Source organism: Herpailurus yagouaroundi, unplaced genomic scaffold (genome assembly GCF_014898765.1).
Source record: "Herpailurus yagouaroundi ecotype Mexico unplaced genomic scaffold, PumYag 29, whole genome shotgun sequence".
In the NCBI taxonomy this organism is placed as follows: Eukaryota; Metazoa; Chordata; class Mammalia; order Carnivora; family Felidae; genus Herpailurus; species Herpailurus yagouaroundi.
This window is the reverse complement of record NW_024412377.1, coordinates 122,692,883-122,709,079: the sequence shown is the minus strand read 5'-3', so window position 1 is coordinate 122,709,079 and position 16,197 is coordinate 122,692,883. Positions and strand designations below refer to the sequence as shown.

At 52.4% G+C, this 16,197-nt stretch overlaps 1 protein-coding gene across 6 annotated transcripts in view; it reads right to left on the bottom strand.

Annotated features, from left to right (window-relative positions):
- Positions 1-16,197, bottom strand: part of ARAP3 (ArfGAP with RhoGAP domain, ankyrin repeat and PH domain 3) — a 25,262-nt gene extending 9,065 nt beyond the window's left edge. For 2 of the 6 annotated variants that reach the window (XM_040454348.1, XM_040454380.1), the window contains exons 1-19: positions 15,226-15,284; positions 13,080-13,753; positions 12,902-12,963; positions 12,683-12,794; positions 8,652-8,852; positions 8,423-8,492; positions 8,029-8,149; positions 7,750-7,934; positions 7,554-7,660; positions 6,867-7,066; positions 6,683-6,768; positions 6,358-6,540; positions 6,065-6,200; positions 5,321-5,437; positions 4,735-4,882; positions 4,525-4,627; positions 2,241-2,460; positions 1,480-1,543; positions 1,067-1,230 (exon numbers count right to left, since the gene is read on the bottom strand). In XM_040454348.1, the coding sequence (XP_040310282.1) occupies positions 1,067-1,230; positions 1,480-1,543; positions 2,241-2,460; positions 4,525-4,627; positions 4,735-4,882; positions 5,321-5,437; positions 6,065-6,200; positions 6,358-6,540; positions 6,683-6,768; positions 6,867-7,066; positions 7,554-7,660; positions 7,750-7,934; positions 8,029-8,149; positions 8,423-8,492; positions 8,652-8,852; positions 12,683-12,794; positions 12,902-12,963; positions 13,080-13,603 (2,803 nt within the window). In that variant the 5' untranslated portion in view covers positions 13,604-13,753; positions 15,226-15,284. Of the gene's footprint in view, positions 1-1,066; positions 1,231-1,479; positions 1,544-2,240; positions 2,461-4,524; positions 4,628-4,734; positions 4,883-5,320; positions 5,438-6,064; positions 6,201-6,357; positions 6,541-6,682; positions 6,769-6,866; positions 7,067-7,553; positions 7,661-7,749; positions 7,935-8,028; positions 8,150-8,422; positions 8,493-8,651; positions 8,853-12,682; positions 12,795-12,901; positions 12,964-13,079; positions 14,993-15,225; positions 15,299-15,419; positions 15,510-16,124 lie in introns of those variants that run through there. The other 4 variants (XM_040454356.1, XM_040454376.1, XM_040454383.1 and 1 more) reach the window with 4 other exon arrangements.

The following is a 16,197-nucleotide window of genomic DNA, read 5'->3' as shown; positions in this document are numbered from 1 at the left end:
CTTTCTCCAGGGCTTTCACTGGACTGCTGACTTAATCCCTCCTTTGAACATGAGGAAGACTGAGAACAGGATGGGATCTAGTGAGCAGGCAAAATCAGTGCATGAGGCTACTACCAAAGTGTGGAGAATGTCATTAGCCACTCACTATCCACTGTCAATGTTGTAAGCACAACTATTTGTAGTTAATGGATGTGCCTTTCCCCCCTTTATTGCCTTCCTTAGTTTTCCATGAAGTTTCCTTCTCAAGAGTCCTGCCTTCTAGGGGCACCTGGGTGGCTCAGTCAGTTAAGTGTCCGACCTTGCCTCAGGTCATGATCTCATGGTTCATGGGTTTGAGCCCAAATTGGGCTCTGTGCTGACAGCTCAGAGCCTGGAGCCTGCTTCAGATTCTGTCTCTCTCCATCTCTGCCCCTCCCCCACTCATGTTCTGTCTCTCTCGTCAAAAATAAATAAACGTTAAAAAAAATTAAAAAAAAAAAAAAGAGTCCTGCCTTCTAAAGGGGGTTCATCAAGGAGCTAGATTCTACTTGGTGCCTCCTTGGGCTGGAGAATAAAGCAGAGGCCAAAAAGTCACAGAGAATTCTGGGAGCCACTTGCACAGCTGAGCCTTTATGCCTGGAAAAACTCCCACACAGAATAAATCTGCTCAGACCTTCAAGGATTTTGCTGCACAGCTTGGCTCTTGCCTTACAGCTGCCCCCTCTTTGTTCTTTATGGCTCTCCATCTCCAGTCACATTTCAGTGCTGCTCTGCTCCCCTTCCACGCCCACAGCCCACTAACAGCTACCTTGGAACACTTACTACCTGCCAGATGCTGTGCTAAATGCTTTACATATGTTCTCTTACTATCACAACTATCCTAGAAAACGAGGACTGTTAGTAGCCCCATTCTACCAATGGGGGAACTGAGGCTCAGAAAGGTAAAGAAGCTTGCCAAGGATCATACAGCAGGTTGTTGTTAGGCTGCAATCTCTGGAGGCAAAGCTTCTGTAGGCAGATCACAACTTCTGGCTGTTCCTATGTCCCCCATCCCCTACTGGCTCAGTATTGGCCAGTACCCACTCACCATGCTGGGTGACAAAACTGATGCAGGCATCCACGATGATGGGGATGTCACCCCGGCTCATCTGCTGCTCTTGCAGCCCTGTGCCGCCCCCGCCAGCGGCCCCCTCAATGGCCGCGGTCCATGCTGAGAAATCCAGCCGGCCCTCCCCCTGCAGATACAGGGTCCTGAGACCCAAGAGGCCTGAGTCAGAGCCAGCTCCTGAGGGTCCTTTTAACTAAGAGGCCCAGGATCACAAGGCCCAGCCTTCCAAGAGCCACCAGCAGGGGGCAGCAAAATTCAACCCAGACAGAGCCCCTGAACTAGGCAATGGAATTTGAAGAAGTGGGTAGTGGTCCAGCAGACCAGGGTGGAGGGCGGAGCGGGGCGGGCTCTAGAAAGAGGGATCCAGGGTCAAGGATAAGGGCAACACTTACCTTCCTGTTTCCACCAGGACCAAATGCTCCTTCTTGTCTGGGGTGTCAGCTGCTGAAACCACACCTGGGAGGAGAACCATGAGACAGTATCATGACTGTCTTCATCATAGTGACTAATATTTACTAAGTATTTAAGGTATGTAGGTGCCAGACTAGGAACCCTACAAACAATGCTGTATTAAATCCTGTAAGTTACATACTATTATCCCCATTTTACAGGTGACACATTAATGCTCAGAGAGGTTAAGCTGCTTGTCTCATTACTTGTTATAAAATGGCAAAGCTGAGCTGGAACTCAGGTCTCTTGTCTCCAAAGCCCTGTGATATTATCCCATACTGTTCTCTTTGAGGAAGTGAGAATACCCAGTCCCCTCTCCCAGTCTCCAACCAGCAAATGACTCCAAATAACAGTAACAGTAACATTTATAACATGTAACATTTATTAAACACCTATAAGATAGGTCCTACCAGGCTCTGTGATAAGTGTTTTACATGCATTGCCTTATTTGAAACTACAACTGTTTCATTGTGCCCACTGTAAAGAGGAGGAAACTAAGGCACAGAAAGGTTAAGCAACCTGTCCAAGATCACACAGCTAGAAAGTGACAGAGGTGGAGGTCTGTATCTGGGCAGTCTGACTCCAAAGCTTGTGCCTGAATACACTATGTTCTGCTGTTTCCCCTAGGGATCCCCAAATAGATGAAGGTCCACTGTCCCTTACCCCATGGCCACCTTTCATCCCTGTCCCCGCCCCTGCTCACTGATTTCCTGTAGCCGCCGCAGATGCACCATGTCCTCAGGGGCTGGAGAGCCAGGGCCCGGTGCTGGACACAGGAAGAGGTGGTCACCACGAAGAAGTCCAAACCCTGACAGCCAGAGGCCAGGGGCCAGGGCTGAATGGGTGGGAGAGCGTAGCCACAGGCGGCCCAGCCGCAGCAGCCCAGGGCCCAGCAGCTGGTGACAGCTCAGCGGGGAGAACCACTGTGAGTCAAGAGGAAGACATGGGGAACAAGGAGGATGGGGAAAGAGATAACAGGTGGAGAGAAATAAGAGTGAGAAGGATAGGGAAAGACACGAAGAGAGAGCAGAAGAAAGACCGGAATGAAAAGCGATGGGGAGAGAACAAAAGAAAGACACAAGAACACAGGAGATGGATGGAGAAAGACAGGAAAGAAATTCAGTTCAATTTAATTTGCTCCAGCCAACACAGAGAAGATATTCTGTGTGGCAGCCTTATGCCCTTAAATGTAAGGGTAAGGGATGTAAGGGATGTAAGGGTAAGAAAGAATGGGCAGCCAAAATGCTCTAACTGAAGGGTCACGATGCCCTGGGAAATCCCACCACCCTAAGGGGTCAGGGGAGGATACGTGAAGAAATAAATGTTGGAGATGGTCTGCAAAATGGTGCTTCTCCAGCTACCTGTGGTGATGAAACAAGGAGTTCTTTTCTTTTTTTTTGTTCAAAATTCCAATCTGTTACTAATAGTACTTTTGTAAAAAACAATAAAAATGAACTACTACAAAAGTAAACTGAAAAAAGAAATACACAATATAAGCCCTCCCTGTTAAAAAGTAGATTCTAGGGGCGCCTGGGTGGCGCAGTCGGTTAAGCGTCCGACTTCAGCCAGGTCACGATCTCGCGGTCCGTGGGTTCGAGCCCCGCGTCAGGCTCTGGGCTGATGGCTCAGAGCCTGGAGCCTGTTTCCGATTCTGTGTCTCCCTCTCTCTCTGCCCCTCCCCCGTTCATGCTCTGTCTCTCTCTGTCCCAAAAATAAATAAACGTTGAAAAAATAAATAAAAAAATAAATAAATAAAAAGTAGATTCTACACATAAAATCACTCTGTGACATTCCGATGAATGTTTGAGCATTTCCCACAGAGGAGTGTCACATCCTGCAGGGCCGACCTGGTGAGGCCAGAAGGAGGCCCTTGGACTTTGGTAATGGGAAGTCACTAACCACCCCCGCAAAGTAGCAGCTCATAAGTCTGGCAGAGGAGGGCAGCCATCAGGGGTTAAGGAGGAAGGGCATGCTTGCTAGGGCACACGACTATTCTGAGGGGTTGTCAGGAGGGCACCAGGGTGATAAGAAGCTGAAGGTGGAGCAGGACTGAGGGAAAAAACAGTTAAGGACGGGAGCGATTGGAGCAATGGGCATCATAATCACCATTACTATTTCAACACCCACAGATGGAGGGCCTGCTGTGTGCCAAGCAGCGCAGGTCTCACATGTCACTTAATCCTCAACGCCAAGGGGAGCATCTTTTAGACCCACTCTATCTGTATGGAAAAGCTCACAAGGCTGAGAGTTGGAGGACTCAGATCCCAGGATATCTGACTTTAGGGCCCGAACTTTTTTTTTTAATATTCATTTATTTTTGAAAGAGCGCAAGTTGGGGAGGGGCAGAGAGAGGGAGACAGAGGGTCCAAAGGGGGCTCTGCACTGACAGCAGCGAGCTCAATGTGAGGCTCAAACTCATGAATGGAGACAGATCATGACCCAAGCCAAAGTCAATGCTCAACTGACTGAGCCACCCACGAACCCCTAGGGCCCGAACTTTTAATTGCAGGGAGAGGGTGCAGGACAGAGAGACCAGCTTGCCTGGGAATGGAGACGCTGGGTCTCATAAAGGCAGCCTCACCTGTGCACTGGGAGAACTTGGGGAAGGGGGAAGTGGGAGTTAGAGGCAGCCTTTCCTTGGGAAGAAGGCCTGCGCAATGAGGTTCAAGCCATGAGCTTTGGAGACAAAGGCCTGTTTTCAATCCTGGGCTCTGCTGCCTCCTAGCTCTGTGACCTTGATCAAGTGACTTCATAACCTGTGTAACTCTGTTTCCCTGTATGTGAAATACTGATAATCCTTTCCTCTCAGGGTTGTTGTGAAAGTTAAATGAGCTATTGAGTGGGCAGTGCCTAACACTGGTCCTAGCACAGCTGTTAATGAAGGTGGATGTGGTAGGGGTGGCTGTAGGAACAGGAGAGGGCAGGATGGGGACAGATGGGGACAGGGAAACCATGGGCTGTTAGGGAGGAGGTCTCGGCTGGCTCACCTTGCCCACAGCACTGGTCCAGGCCTCCAGACTGTCAGCTCCATCTGTGCCAAAATGCTGGATCCTCCCCCCAGTGAGGATGAGCTCAAAGGAAAAGGGGAATCTAGAAAGAAAGTGAGGTTAAGGAGGAGAATGGGGACCAAGAGGGGCTGGCAGGCTCAGGATCACAAAGGGCAAAGGGGGAGTGCAGGGAGCATGGGGTGTGGTTACCTGTCAAGGTCACTTGGGTCAGTGGGTGGGGGACTCACACCCAGACATACAACATCTTGGGGCTGGATGAGGCTGAGGGGTTCAGGGCTGCTTTCTGACACAAACATTTCCAGAGCTGCTCTCAGCACGCACCACATTCGGGGGGGAGCTAAGGGGGAGGCTGATGGTCAGCAGGCAGAAGATGTCTGTCCCTACCGTCATAATTCCCATTTCCCATATTTATTCTTTCTACGCCAAACCCTCTGCCTGTGTATGATCTCACGTAATCTTTACAACAACACTATGAGGTGGGTATCATCTTCAGTCCTCTTTGCAGGTAGGGAAACTGAGGCCCAGAGTTTGAGTAGTTTGCCCAAGTCACATTAGTAGGAAGTAGCAGAGCCGGGATTTGGCCCAGGCAGTCTGACTTCACAGCACACGCTCTCATCTATCACCCAGTGCTGCCACCAGGCATGGTCCCTCTCTTACTCCCAGCACCTAGTCCACTCCAGGGTGTGGCCCTACTTGCCCTTCCCGCCCCTCTGCGGTACACCTTGCTCATCCCAGTTTCTGCCCCATCTCCCCCCACCCTCGGCTCGCCTCTCACCATCCCGGCCCCTGCGAGGAGGTGGGGGTCCAGCTTTGTTGCTGATGGGACCACAGTACAGGAAGCTGCTATAAGTGGCAGGTACCACCACCTCATTGTACACGCCAGGGGAAGGGTCTGCAAGGGGAAGGAGAAGTGGTCAGTTCAGTGCAGTGCAATGGGATGGCCTGAGTCATCAGGAAAAGGATCAGACTGAGGAAGACAGTGGGACCCAACTCCACTGGCAGCATGGCCAAGTCAAGCCCAGTGGGGCTGGACCCCTTACTACCCAGATTAGTAAAGATGGTAGTAGGAAGCAAGACACCAGCCCTTGCCCACTGCCTCTCCCAACCAGCCATCCATTCACCCAGTCAGCCCAGGGTGGAAACCTCTAAGCATGGGCCATCCTATAAGTGTCACAGCCCCTCTGGCCTGACCCCTGGAGAGAAGCATCATTAGATGACCGTTTCTTTGATCAGACTTCCCCAGGGAGATGAGATCTCCTTTATGGGTTGACCTTGTCAGGGGTTCACCAGCACTAACACCTCAAACATCCAGATCCATTCCAGGCAGTGGCTGCCATTGATCATTTCATGACTTCAGGATATAGGACCCAGAGGATCTAGAAGGTTGGGAAACTACCCAAACTGGGCCATTGTGATGGGATGAGTAAAAGGGTACACGGGGCTCCCTGGAACAATCAAGGCACGGGTCAGGGTTGAGAATTCTTAGGGGATGAGAAAGGAGGTCCTTCTGGGGGATTACCTGGGAGCAGGAGACCAGAGAAGCTGCCATCAGGTGCTGAGGGGGACCAGGACTCCTCGCCCTCAGAGGCCTCAACACACAGGAGCTGGGTCATGTTCTTCAGCAGGTTGGGTCCTGTCACAGCTGCACACAGTGCCTACAGAAGGGGAAGGGCCTCTGTCAGCCCCAAGACCCAACCTGACAGTGTGGGGACAGTCCTCCAGTCATCAGAAACAGCCCCAACCCCACGCCAAGTCTAGGCATTTCAACTCAGAGACTGCCCTCCTCCATCAGCCCCAACCTGTCCCTCCTACCTGGAGAAGCTGGCCATGATCTAGATACTGAGGGTGGGGCTTCCGGAAGAGACCCAGTCGGTACTTCCGGGAAATGAACTCTCCCCGGGGGCCAGGGCTTGTATCTGGATGCAGCCCCTCACCTGGGGGTAATGCCCCTGCCCAGAAGCGGTTGGCACGATCATTTCCCAGGACAATGAACAACTGTAGGATGACAAAGGGCAGAGGCAACTGACAGGAACTTGAGTCGTCAGACATTTCAATCCTGCCCTCAAGCTGGGCCCACAGCCTTTTATGGATGCTTTTCTTCCATCTTCCCCACTTTTTCCCTCTTCAGACTCCTCACCTGTACTATCTCATTACTCCACACACTTGTGTCCAGCTTCAGGCTCTGTACTTTGGAGATCCCAGAACCCAGGGCCCGGTGCTGACCTGTTAGGGTATGAAGGGTATGTGGCATAGATACCCAGAACCTCCAGCCTCAGCCCCCGCTCCCTCTCCCTGTTTTAGCTAAAGGTCCCAGCCCTCACCTGCACACTGCTTGCAGATGACCACCCCCAGGTTGACAGCAGCCCAGTCTGGGCGGGAGGCGCCACAGTCCGCACAGTGCCGGTTTGCCCGATTGGACCAGATTTTCTCAGCCACCTCGTAGTCAGACAGGGTCTCGGTTACTGCTTCCTGCAGAGCGGCCGCCCAGCTCTGCCGAGCACCCCCAGACTCGGCTGTGAAGCTGAGGGGTGGACAGCCAGTCTGTGGGCATGGATACCCCCTCCTACCTGTCCCATCTCACTAGCCATTCCTGCAGGAAGCCCTGCAGGCCACTTCTGGGCCAGCCCAGACCCTCCTGAGACCTTGACCCTGATCACTGGAATTCCATCAGTGCACACTCACTGACATCCTACTGAAGAGGCCTCCAGTCCTCTACCTGCCCTGGGTCTCCTTCAAAAGTCTCTCCCCCAGGGGTGCCTGGGTGGCTCAGTCTGTTAAGTGTCTGTCTTTGCTCAGGTCATGACCTCCCTGTTTGTGGGTTCAAGAGTGCAGAGCCTGCTTGGGATTTTCTCTCTCTCTCTCTCTCTCTCTCTTTCTCTGCCCCCCCCCCCCCTCACACTTTCTCTCCCCCCCCCCCCTTTTTCTCTCTCTCAAAAAAAAAAAAAAAAACTAAAAAAAAAAAAAAAAGTCTCTCCCCCATCCCTGCCTCCTGCCAGTCTGGGCCCCACCTGAAGCAGCGATGGGGCGTGAGCAGATCAAAACTGCGACTCTTGGTCTCCCTGACGCTGCATCCTTGCAGTTCAATGAAGCAGATCCCGATGCCGGAAGAAAAGGCCTGGTGGGATTGTGGGGGTTGGAACAGGTTCAATGAGACACCAGAATGGGCTAGGCCAGGCTCCTTGGCCTTGGCCAGGCCCTTCTCACCTGCTCACTCTTGTACAGGGCAAGCTCTCCAGGGCTCAAAGCAGCAAAAACCTTGGCCTTGTGTCCACGAAGTTCTAGCATGCCTGTGCGGAGGGGTCGGGGTGGCTGAGGGGGCCGGGGATGGCTCAGGAGGCGCTGCTCCCTCAGGCAGGATTGCAGTGTGGAGCACCATGTGTCCCGCTGGGCTGGTGGGGGACAGAGAAGCAGGTTAGCCAGCAGCTGTGTGCTCACATGGCTTCCCTGCCCCCCACCCTGACACAGTAGGGCCCTGCTTCTCACCCTCGCTCTCTGTGCGAAACACAAACACCCTCTGGCCAGTGATGACCTGGAACTTGTTATCCTTGCTGCTGCGGGTCATCTCAATGGCAGTCAGAGGGATCACACCCTTGGGGAAGGGATCCTGGAGAGACAGCCCAGTGACCCAAAGGGACAGCAACTCAACCATGTGTGCTGACCCTGGGGCCAGCGCCAACTTCTAATGAGATCGGCATTCATTCCACACGCAGTGGGGTACAGCTGCTAACCTAGCTACTTTAGATGCTGACATCAGTCGTGTGGTGACCGCCCCCCGCCCCCGACCTGGGCCTCCCATCTTCCAGTCCCGAGCCTTTCTCAACCCTCCCCTTCCCTTTCTCTTTCCCTAGGCCCAACATAGCATCTCCCAGACCCCCACCTTATCATTGCCAAAGTACATCAGACTCCTGCCGTTGAACTGCACAAAGCGCCTCTGGAAAACGTAGTTTCTGGGGAAGGCAGGGGCCAAGATGAGTGAGTGGTGGAGGCTGTATCCTGAGGGTTCCTAGGGTCTGGGAGTACCTGGGACCCGACCCACCACCACCACCCAGCCTCCCTCTTCCCTCTTCTCCCTCCCTACCCTCCCTTTCCCTCCGCAGTAGCCCCACCCCTGAGGGGAGAGCTTGTCTAGCCAGCCGCTGAGCAGGGGCGTGGGGCGGTCTGCTGTGGATGAGAAGCTGGCATAGGGTGAAATGAGGTCATCATTCATCTCCATGTCCAGGGTGGGCAGTGAGAGGGTAGAATCTCCAGGCAGCTCAAGGCTAGCATAGCCAGCATCCTCCCGTGCTTCCAGATCCTGCCTGCTGAGCCTTACGTGGGGCAAGAGAGAACATATATTAGACCCAGGTCCCTAGATACCCCCACCCACAGCACTTCATAGAATGTTTGGAAGGTACTGGATCACTTTTCAAACAGGGAAATGGGGATGTTGGGAACCCAAAAGATTATCATAGAGCCTTTTCCCTGAGCACACTTGGATTTTTTACTGGAAAAATTTCAGTCCCTCTCCTTTGCCATTAGTATTACTTGGTAGAAAAGTTGGGGAAAGGCTGTGTAGCTGGCTTTCTGCCACAGTTGCCGATATCTATCAATAAGTCTTTTTGGTTCTCTCTCCAAAAAGTGCTTGACTTTCTCTCCCTGGACCAAATTCCCATGAGTTCTCACCAGGGTGATATGAATTACCTAACTGGTCACCTGCTTCCACTCCTGCCCTCCCTTGGACCTCACTTTCCATCACTACCAGAGCACTCCTTTAAAAATGCAATTGACCCTCTCTCTGCTCCTCCCCTGCTCACGGTCTGTCTGTTTCTCTCTCTCTCTCAAAAATAAATAAACATTAAAAAAAAATTTTTTGAAAAGGGTGCCACATGGCTGGCTCAGTTGGTTAAGCGTCCAACTTCAGCTCCCGTCATGATCTCACAGTTTGTGAATTTGAGCCCCGCGTTGGGCTCTGTGCTGACAGTCAGAGCCTGGAGCCTGCTTCAGATTCTGTGTCTCCCTCTCTCTCTGCTCCTCCCCCGTTCACGCTCTGTCTCTGTCTCTCTCTCAAAAATAAACATTAAAAAAAAATTTAATGCAAATGAGATCATTTCACTATCCTCCACCACCCCTTCCCTCAATGAAATCCTGCATAACTTCTCATTTGCAGTTGGGATAAATCCAAATCCCTTAACATGGGCTGTAAGACCTTGTACAATGAGACCCACACCCAATCCCCTGACCTCCTTTTCTATCACCCTTGCCTTTGCTTACTACAGTTTAGCCACCTTCTCTTCCTCTTTCAGAGTCTTTGCACATGCTGTTCCTTCTGCCCAGAACATGCTTCCCTGGGCTGCTTTATCTCAGCCCTTAGGTCTTTGCTTATGCCATCTTCCCAGGAAGTCCTCTATTATTCTCTGTCACTTTCCACGAGTCCTTAACCTCAGTAGCACAAAGTCACTTGGGAAACCTTAAAATACCAGTATATGGCCCCCATCCTAGACATTTAAGTTTGATCATCTGGGAATGGGCTCAATGAATGTTTATTTCTAAAAGTTCCCCAGGCTGGGTTGCCTGGGTAGCTCAGTTCGTTAAGCATCCGACTTGGGCTCAGATCATGATCTCTGTTTTGGTTTGTGAGTTGGAGCCCCACATAGGGATCTGTGCTGGTGGTGCAGAATCTGCTTGGGATTCTCTCTCTGCCCCTTCCCCACTTGTGTGCTCGCTCGCTCTCTCTCTCTCTCTCTCTCAAAATCAATAAACTAAAAAAAAAAAAAAAAAAAGTTCCCCACACTATAGTGCAGCTAAGGTTGAAAACCATTACTCTACCCTATTTGTTTCTTACTTAAGTGAGAAACACTTACTTAAATTGCTTACTTAAGCAATCAGATAAAAACCCCCACAAACTCCCAGTGCCTCATCTACCCAATTTCACACATTTTTTACATTCTTTCTGCTGCTGTCATAAACATCCCTGTCTGAAACCAGTCCCTCCTCTGTGCACCATCCTCTCACCTACACAAGGATGTTGCTCCAGACTGTCTCCCCTTCCTCTCCCGACAGCAACTAATTCTCCCTCTCTACCACATCCCTGCAATCCATCTATAAACATATGTAACACTGCCTCCTACAAAAAAACATTTCTTAACTCCACTTCCACTGTAACAACCACTCAACCCTGTGCTCTTCTTTGCAGAAAAATTAAAAAATGTCATCTGTACCTTCCAACTCCTTCTGTTATCTCTTGAGACCATTTTGATCTGGCTTTCACCTTTACCTCTTGTCAAGGTCCCCAGTGACCTCCATGTTGCCAATTCCAGAAGCCAATTCTCAGTCCTTGTCTTTCTTGATCTCCTGGCAGCATTTGAACTGTTGACCTCCCCCTCCTCCTGTCTTCACTTGGCTCCTATGACATCACACTCTTCTGGTTTTCCTTCTCCTTTACTACTCATTTCTTTTTAGTCTGTTTTGCTGGTTCTTCCTCTTCTCCCAAACCTCTTGATATTGGGGTATGCCAGGACTCTGATCTTGGTCCTCTGCTCTATCGACACTCACTCACAGCTATATACACCCATGTAGATGCTGTAAACTCACAAATTTAGATCTCCAGCTCAGACCTCTCCCCCAAACTCCAGACTTGTATATTCAATGGTCTATTTGTCATCTCTTCTTGGGCTTATAATATATACCTCAAATTCAGCACATCCAAAATGGAGCTCCCGATCTCCCCACCACCCCCTGCTTTGTGCAGTTTCCCCATGTCAGATCAGAGCAACTCCAGGAACTTTCAGTTGCTCAAACAGCACTGTCCAACAGAGGTCACTGTGCAAACCACATATGTAATTTTCGATTTTCTAGTAGCCACATTAAAAAATAAAAAGAAACAAGTAAAACTAATTATATTTTATTTAATCCCACATACCCAACATGTTAACATTTTACTATGTCATCCATATAAAAAGCAAGATAATTTATGTCTACTTCTGTCATATTCATCCAGTACTGATTTTTTTTCATGCTAAGTCTTTCAAATTTGGTAGTTTTATAGTTACAGCACATCTTACTCCAGACTAGCCACATTTCATGTGTTCAGTAAGCACATGTGGCTAGTGGCTACCACACTGGACAGTGCAGCTCAGACTAAAATCTTTGAGGTCATTCTTGACTGCTCTTTTCTCTCACACCCCAAGTGTCAATGTCTCTCACATGACAGTTTGCCTTCAAAATATAACCCATATCCAACCACTTCTTGCCATCTCCACTACCATGACCTAGTCTGAGATGTCTCATCTAGATTACTGCAGTAACCTCATATCTGGTCTCTCTACTTCTGCTTTTGCTCCTACTGACCATTCCCAACACAGCAACCAGAGGGATTCTTAAAAATGTATTCAAACCCCTTCCAGTGGCTTCCCATTTCACTTAGAGTCAAAGCGAAAGTCCCCATAAGGTCCTACCTGATCTGACTCTTTTTACCTCTCTGACATCATTTCCTCCCACTCTTCCTGCCCTGGCCACTATACCCCAGCCCCACTGGCCTTGTCACCACTCCTGGGTTTACCTGGAAGCCTCTATTCTAGCCACTCCCCCTGCCTGGGACACTTATCCCAGACACTGTCATGATTAACTCTCTCACACCCTTCATTTTGCTCAAGTGTCATTTGAAAACACTCTGGCAACTCTTAATGAACAATTATAGCCCACTTCCCCTCACTCCATCCCAGCCTTCTTACCCTGCTCTTTTTTTTCCCCATGGTATTTAATACCTTTTAACATATGATGTAACTTATTTATTATACTTATTTTTATTTGACTCCCCACACGGACAAGGATTTCTGATCTATCCCAAATACCTACAACATCTGGGATGCAGTAGATGCTCAATAAAGATTTGTTAAATGAAAGCAAGAAAAGCATTTCTCCGTATTGTAAATTATATATCCATCTGTTTGTCTACTTGTTTCAGTTCCTGTCTGCCCTTGAGTCACAAGAGGCTTGAGGGGGGTACTGGGTCTGCCATAGTCCTTCTATATCTTGAGTACCTGGCTAGCACACAGTGGATACTCAATACACACTTGATGAATAACTGGATCCATGGCCACCACCAGACTGCTCCTCAAGCTTCTCTCTTCCTGCCATCACCACCCTACTGACTACTCACCTGTGTTCAACCCGGTCCTGACAGACACCTCTGCCTTCTCTTCTGTCAGGTGGCCCTGGGACCCCCACGGGCTGGACACCATAGTACAGGCAGCCAGGGTCCATGATATGTACTGGCAGGGGGAGTAATGGGAGCGACAAGGAAGAGGAGGTCAGGTGGGAATGTCTGGGTCCTGAAGGGACCTGTCTCTCTCCCCCCAACCCATGATAACCCACCTACCTGTGCCTGTTGTGGGCCTGAGGGCAGGGGTGGGGGCAGCTGCCTGGGAGCTGTCTGGGGTCCTGAGGGAAAAGGTCTAGTGATCATTAAGGGAGAGAGGAGAGAGGAGAAACCCTCATGTCCTGCACCTTCTTGCCCCCACCCAGCACTGGATCCCAAGGAAGCCAGCCCCACTCACATGTCCTGGGCTGTCTGTGCCCCGCCTCTTAAGTCCAGGCCAAAGTAGATGGCATTTGACATCATTTCCACAGTATTCAAGGCTGAAGTCTGCTCAGAGGAGGAGGTGGGGAGAGGAGGGGAACTTGGGCTGGACTCCGGGCTCCTGGACACTTCTGGTTTCCAGAGGGTTGGGCTCACTCCAGGTCTTTGGGTGGTGGTGGGGCCACTGAGTCCACCAAATACTGTCCTGGGCTTAGGCACAGGCTTGGGGGGCTGGGCTTGGGGGGCTAGGCTGGGGGATGGCTCCATGGCACTGTCCAACTGGGAATCCAGGGAGCCCTCTGCAGCACCTGCCTGCAGCAGGCGCAGAATGCGTTTCCGGTGACCTGTGGCGCTGACACCCAACTGCCTCAGCTCCTCGTGGCCCAGGCCCCGGGCTGCACCCGCTGTAGCCAGGCCATGCCTTCGGAACGTGTCTGCATACTGCTCCAGGTGCACCGTGGCCAGCCACACAGCGATGTCCAGGTCCTGAGGGGCAGCCATGGGGGCTCAGGCCATTGCTGGGGGGAGCGGCAGGGTGAAGGAAGGGCTCAGGCTGAGATTCCCCCTCCCTGTCCCAAAGTCTGAGGCCTGGACAGGGGGTAGGCACCAGACTTGTCTTCCTCCAAAGAAAAATGACCAGTGGCCGGCAATCTGGAGGAAGAGCCGTCCCAGAACATCAGAAAGGGCTTTCTTATTATAGAGGAATCTCTTCATTTGCAGATGAGGACACTGAGGCTCAGAGAAGGGAAGAGGCTTGCCCCAGGCTCACAACAAATTGGTGGAAGTGTTGGCCCCCATGCTCCTGACCACCCTAGGTCTGGATCAAAGCTCTGCCTCTGCTTTATTGCATTCAACCAAGTCAGCATGAGACAAGATGACAGAAGCCTGCGGGGGCAGGATGGAATGGGATGGTGGGAAGAGGGGCCTCATGATGTGGCCTAAGGTGGGTACAGGGGCAGCTGTGGCACAAGAGGAGGGAAGAGGTGGAGATTCCACCCCCCTGGTTTTCAGAACTGAGGTACAAGCTCGGCCATCCTAATCCTGGTCATTCCCAGTTCCTCCTCCCCTTCCACCTATTGTCTCTGCTCAGACTTCCTTCCTGTCCCTCCAGCCCTGGCCGCCCCCACATCCTGTCTGCCTTGGTCAGGCTGCCCAGAGAGCCCTAACTAGTTTCAGCAAGTGGGGTCCTGGCTGTGGAAACAGGCCGCCTGGGGAATGGGGATAGGGTGGAGAACTGGGCTGGAAAGAGGAGGGCCCAGAGGCCAGGGGTACTCCAGGGTCTTCACTCTCCACCAACCTGAAGCATGTTCACACACATGCATGCACACGTGAGCACCCTCCCTATAGCGACTCAAGAGTGTGAAATGACATCCCCCTACCTCTGCTTTCTCCAAATCTTCCTCTGAGCTTTCCCTTTCCCTTTCCCATGCCTTTGGGCTCAAGTCTTTCAGGCTCTGTCCCGTTCTGCCATCCTGACCCTGACCCTGGTGTATTCTCTGGACCTGTCTCAGATTTTGTCTCCCTGGAGTTTTCTCTCTGCTTGTCCCTTTCTCTACCCCACTCTATCGGTCACTGCCTCTATCTAAATCCATCTTTGTTCCCCTCCTTCTTTTGCTCTGTCATTAAGCCTCTCCTTGCCTGAGTCTCCAATTTTAACTAGACCTTTAGGTGTATGTGACTCCAGATTTCTGTCTCTCTGCCTCTGCCTGTTAGGTTCTCACACAATTTCTCCCCATGGGGTCCTGACCAGGACTCCCTCTCGCCCCAGCATCAGTTCTGGCCTTTCTGCCTCTCCGCAGCTGGGCCCCCGTACCCAAGCTAGTTAGGGCCTGACTCAGAGCCCAGTTTCCCAGTGACTCAGATCCAGCCCGAGGGCACGGGACTGGGAACCCGGAGGTGCTCGGGGCAGGAGTGCCGGGGGCGGGCCGGGCAGTGCGGGGCAGCGCGGGCTGCGACGAAGGAGGGGGTTGAGGAGGGAGGGGGCAGAGGCCGGGCCACCGGAGGGAGGGGCGAGTCACGGCGGGGAGGGGGGCGGGGGAGGGCCGCCGGGGCGGACGGGGCCCTCGAGGAGGGGACGGGGAGGAGTCTGGGAAGCAGGGGCCCGTGGGCGCGGGGGTCCTCACCTCACTACGCGGCCGCCGTCCGCTCCCGGTGCCCGCCGCGCCGTCCGAGGCTCGGGTCGCGCAGCGCGGGCCCCGCCTCCCCTCAGCCCTCCCCCGACGGGCCCGGCCCCGCCCCGCCCCGCCGGCCGGTTCCCTCCGCTGGGCCCCGCCACTCCTTGTGCAAGCGCCGGCTTCAAAAGGTTTGGGCTCCTTACCTAACCGCTGAGCTTATCTCGGGGCCTGGCCAACTCTGTCTTCCTAGGGGCCGAGAAAGGGACCGGAACAGGAGCGGGAGGTCAAGACAGCTTTAGAGAGAGGGACAAAGGGGTAAAGACCAGAATGGAGATGTGACAGAGGTAGAACCAGAGCGAAAAAGAGAGCGGCCTGGAGCACGGCTTTGCATCCCTTCTGCTGTTCCCTCCCCATCGTGCCAAAAGAGGAGGGAAAGAGGTGGGCCCTAAGCCCCCAGGGTGGCAGCCCCTGTCCCATGCCCAGCACCGTGGCTGGACCCTGGCACCCAGTTAGCGAGTGAAGGGAGGCTGGCATCCGGAAGTCACAGATAGCCACAGCCTTCCAAGCTGGGGACCCCTTCAGTAGCCCAGAGGTTTGACGTGAGGGAATAGGGGCCGATGCCTAGCAGAGGAGTCCCCATCTGCTTCTTCCTCCCCAAGAGCCAGGCCTAGGTTTCTTCCCAGTGGTGAAGGTCAGCAAGGCAACATTCCTACTCCCATACCCCCCAACCCGGGTCTTGGGGCTGCCTTTTAGGGGATAAGCCTGGCGCCCTGCAAGTTCAGTGACCCAGCAAGAAGTCTTTTCTTCTTTAGGAGAAGCCCCTTCTCTTCATCCTCGTACTCCATTTTTTTTCCCTCCCCGCCCTTTTGGTGAGGTGGGGGGCAGAGGTAGGGGGATGGGGGTGTTACCTGAGGAGAAATGGCTCCTCTCCTTTTTCCCAATCTTGCCTGGAGCCCTAGCCTTGAAGCCTGTCCCCCAGAG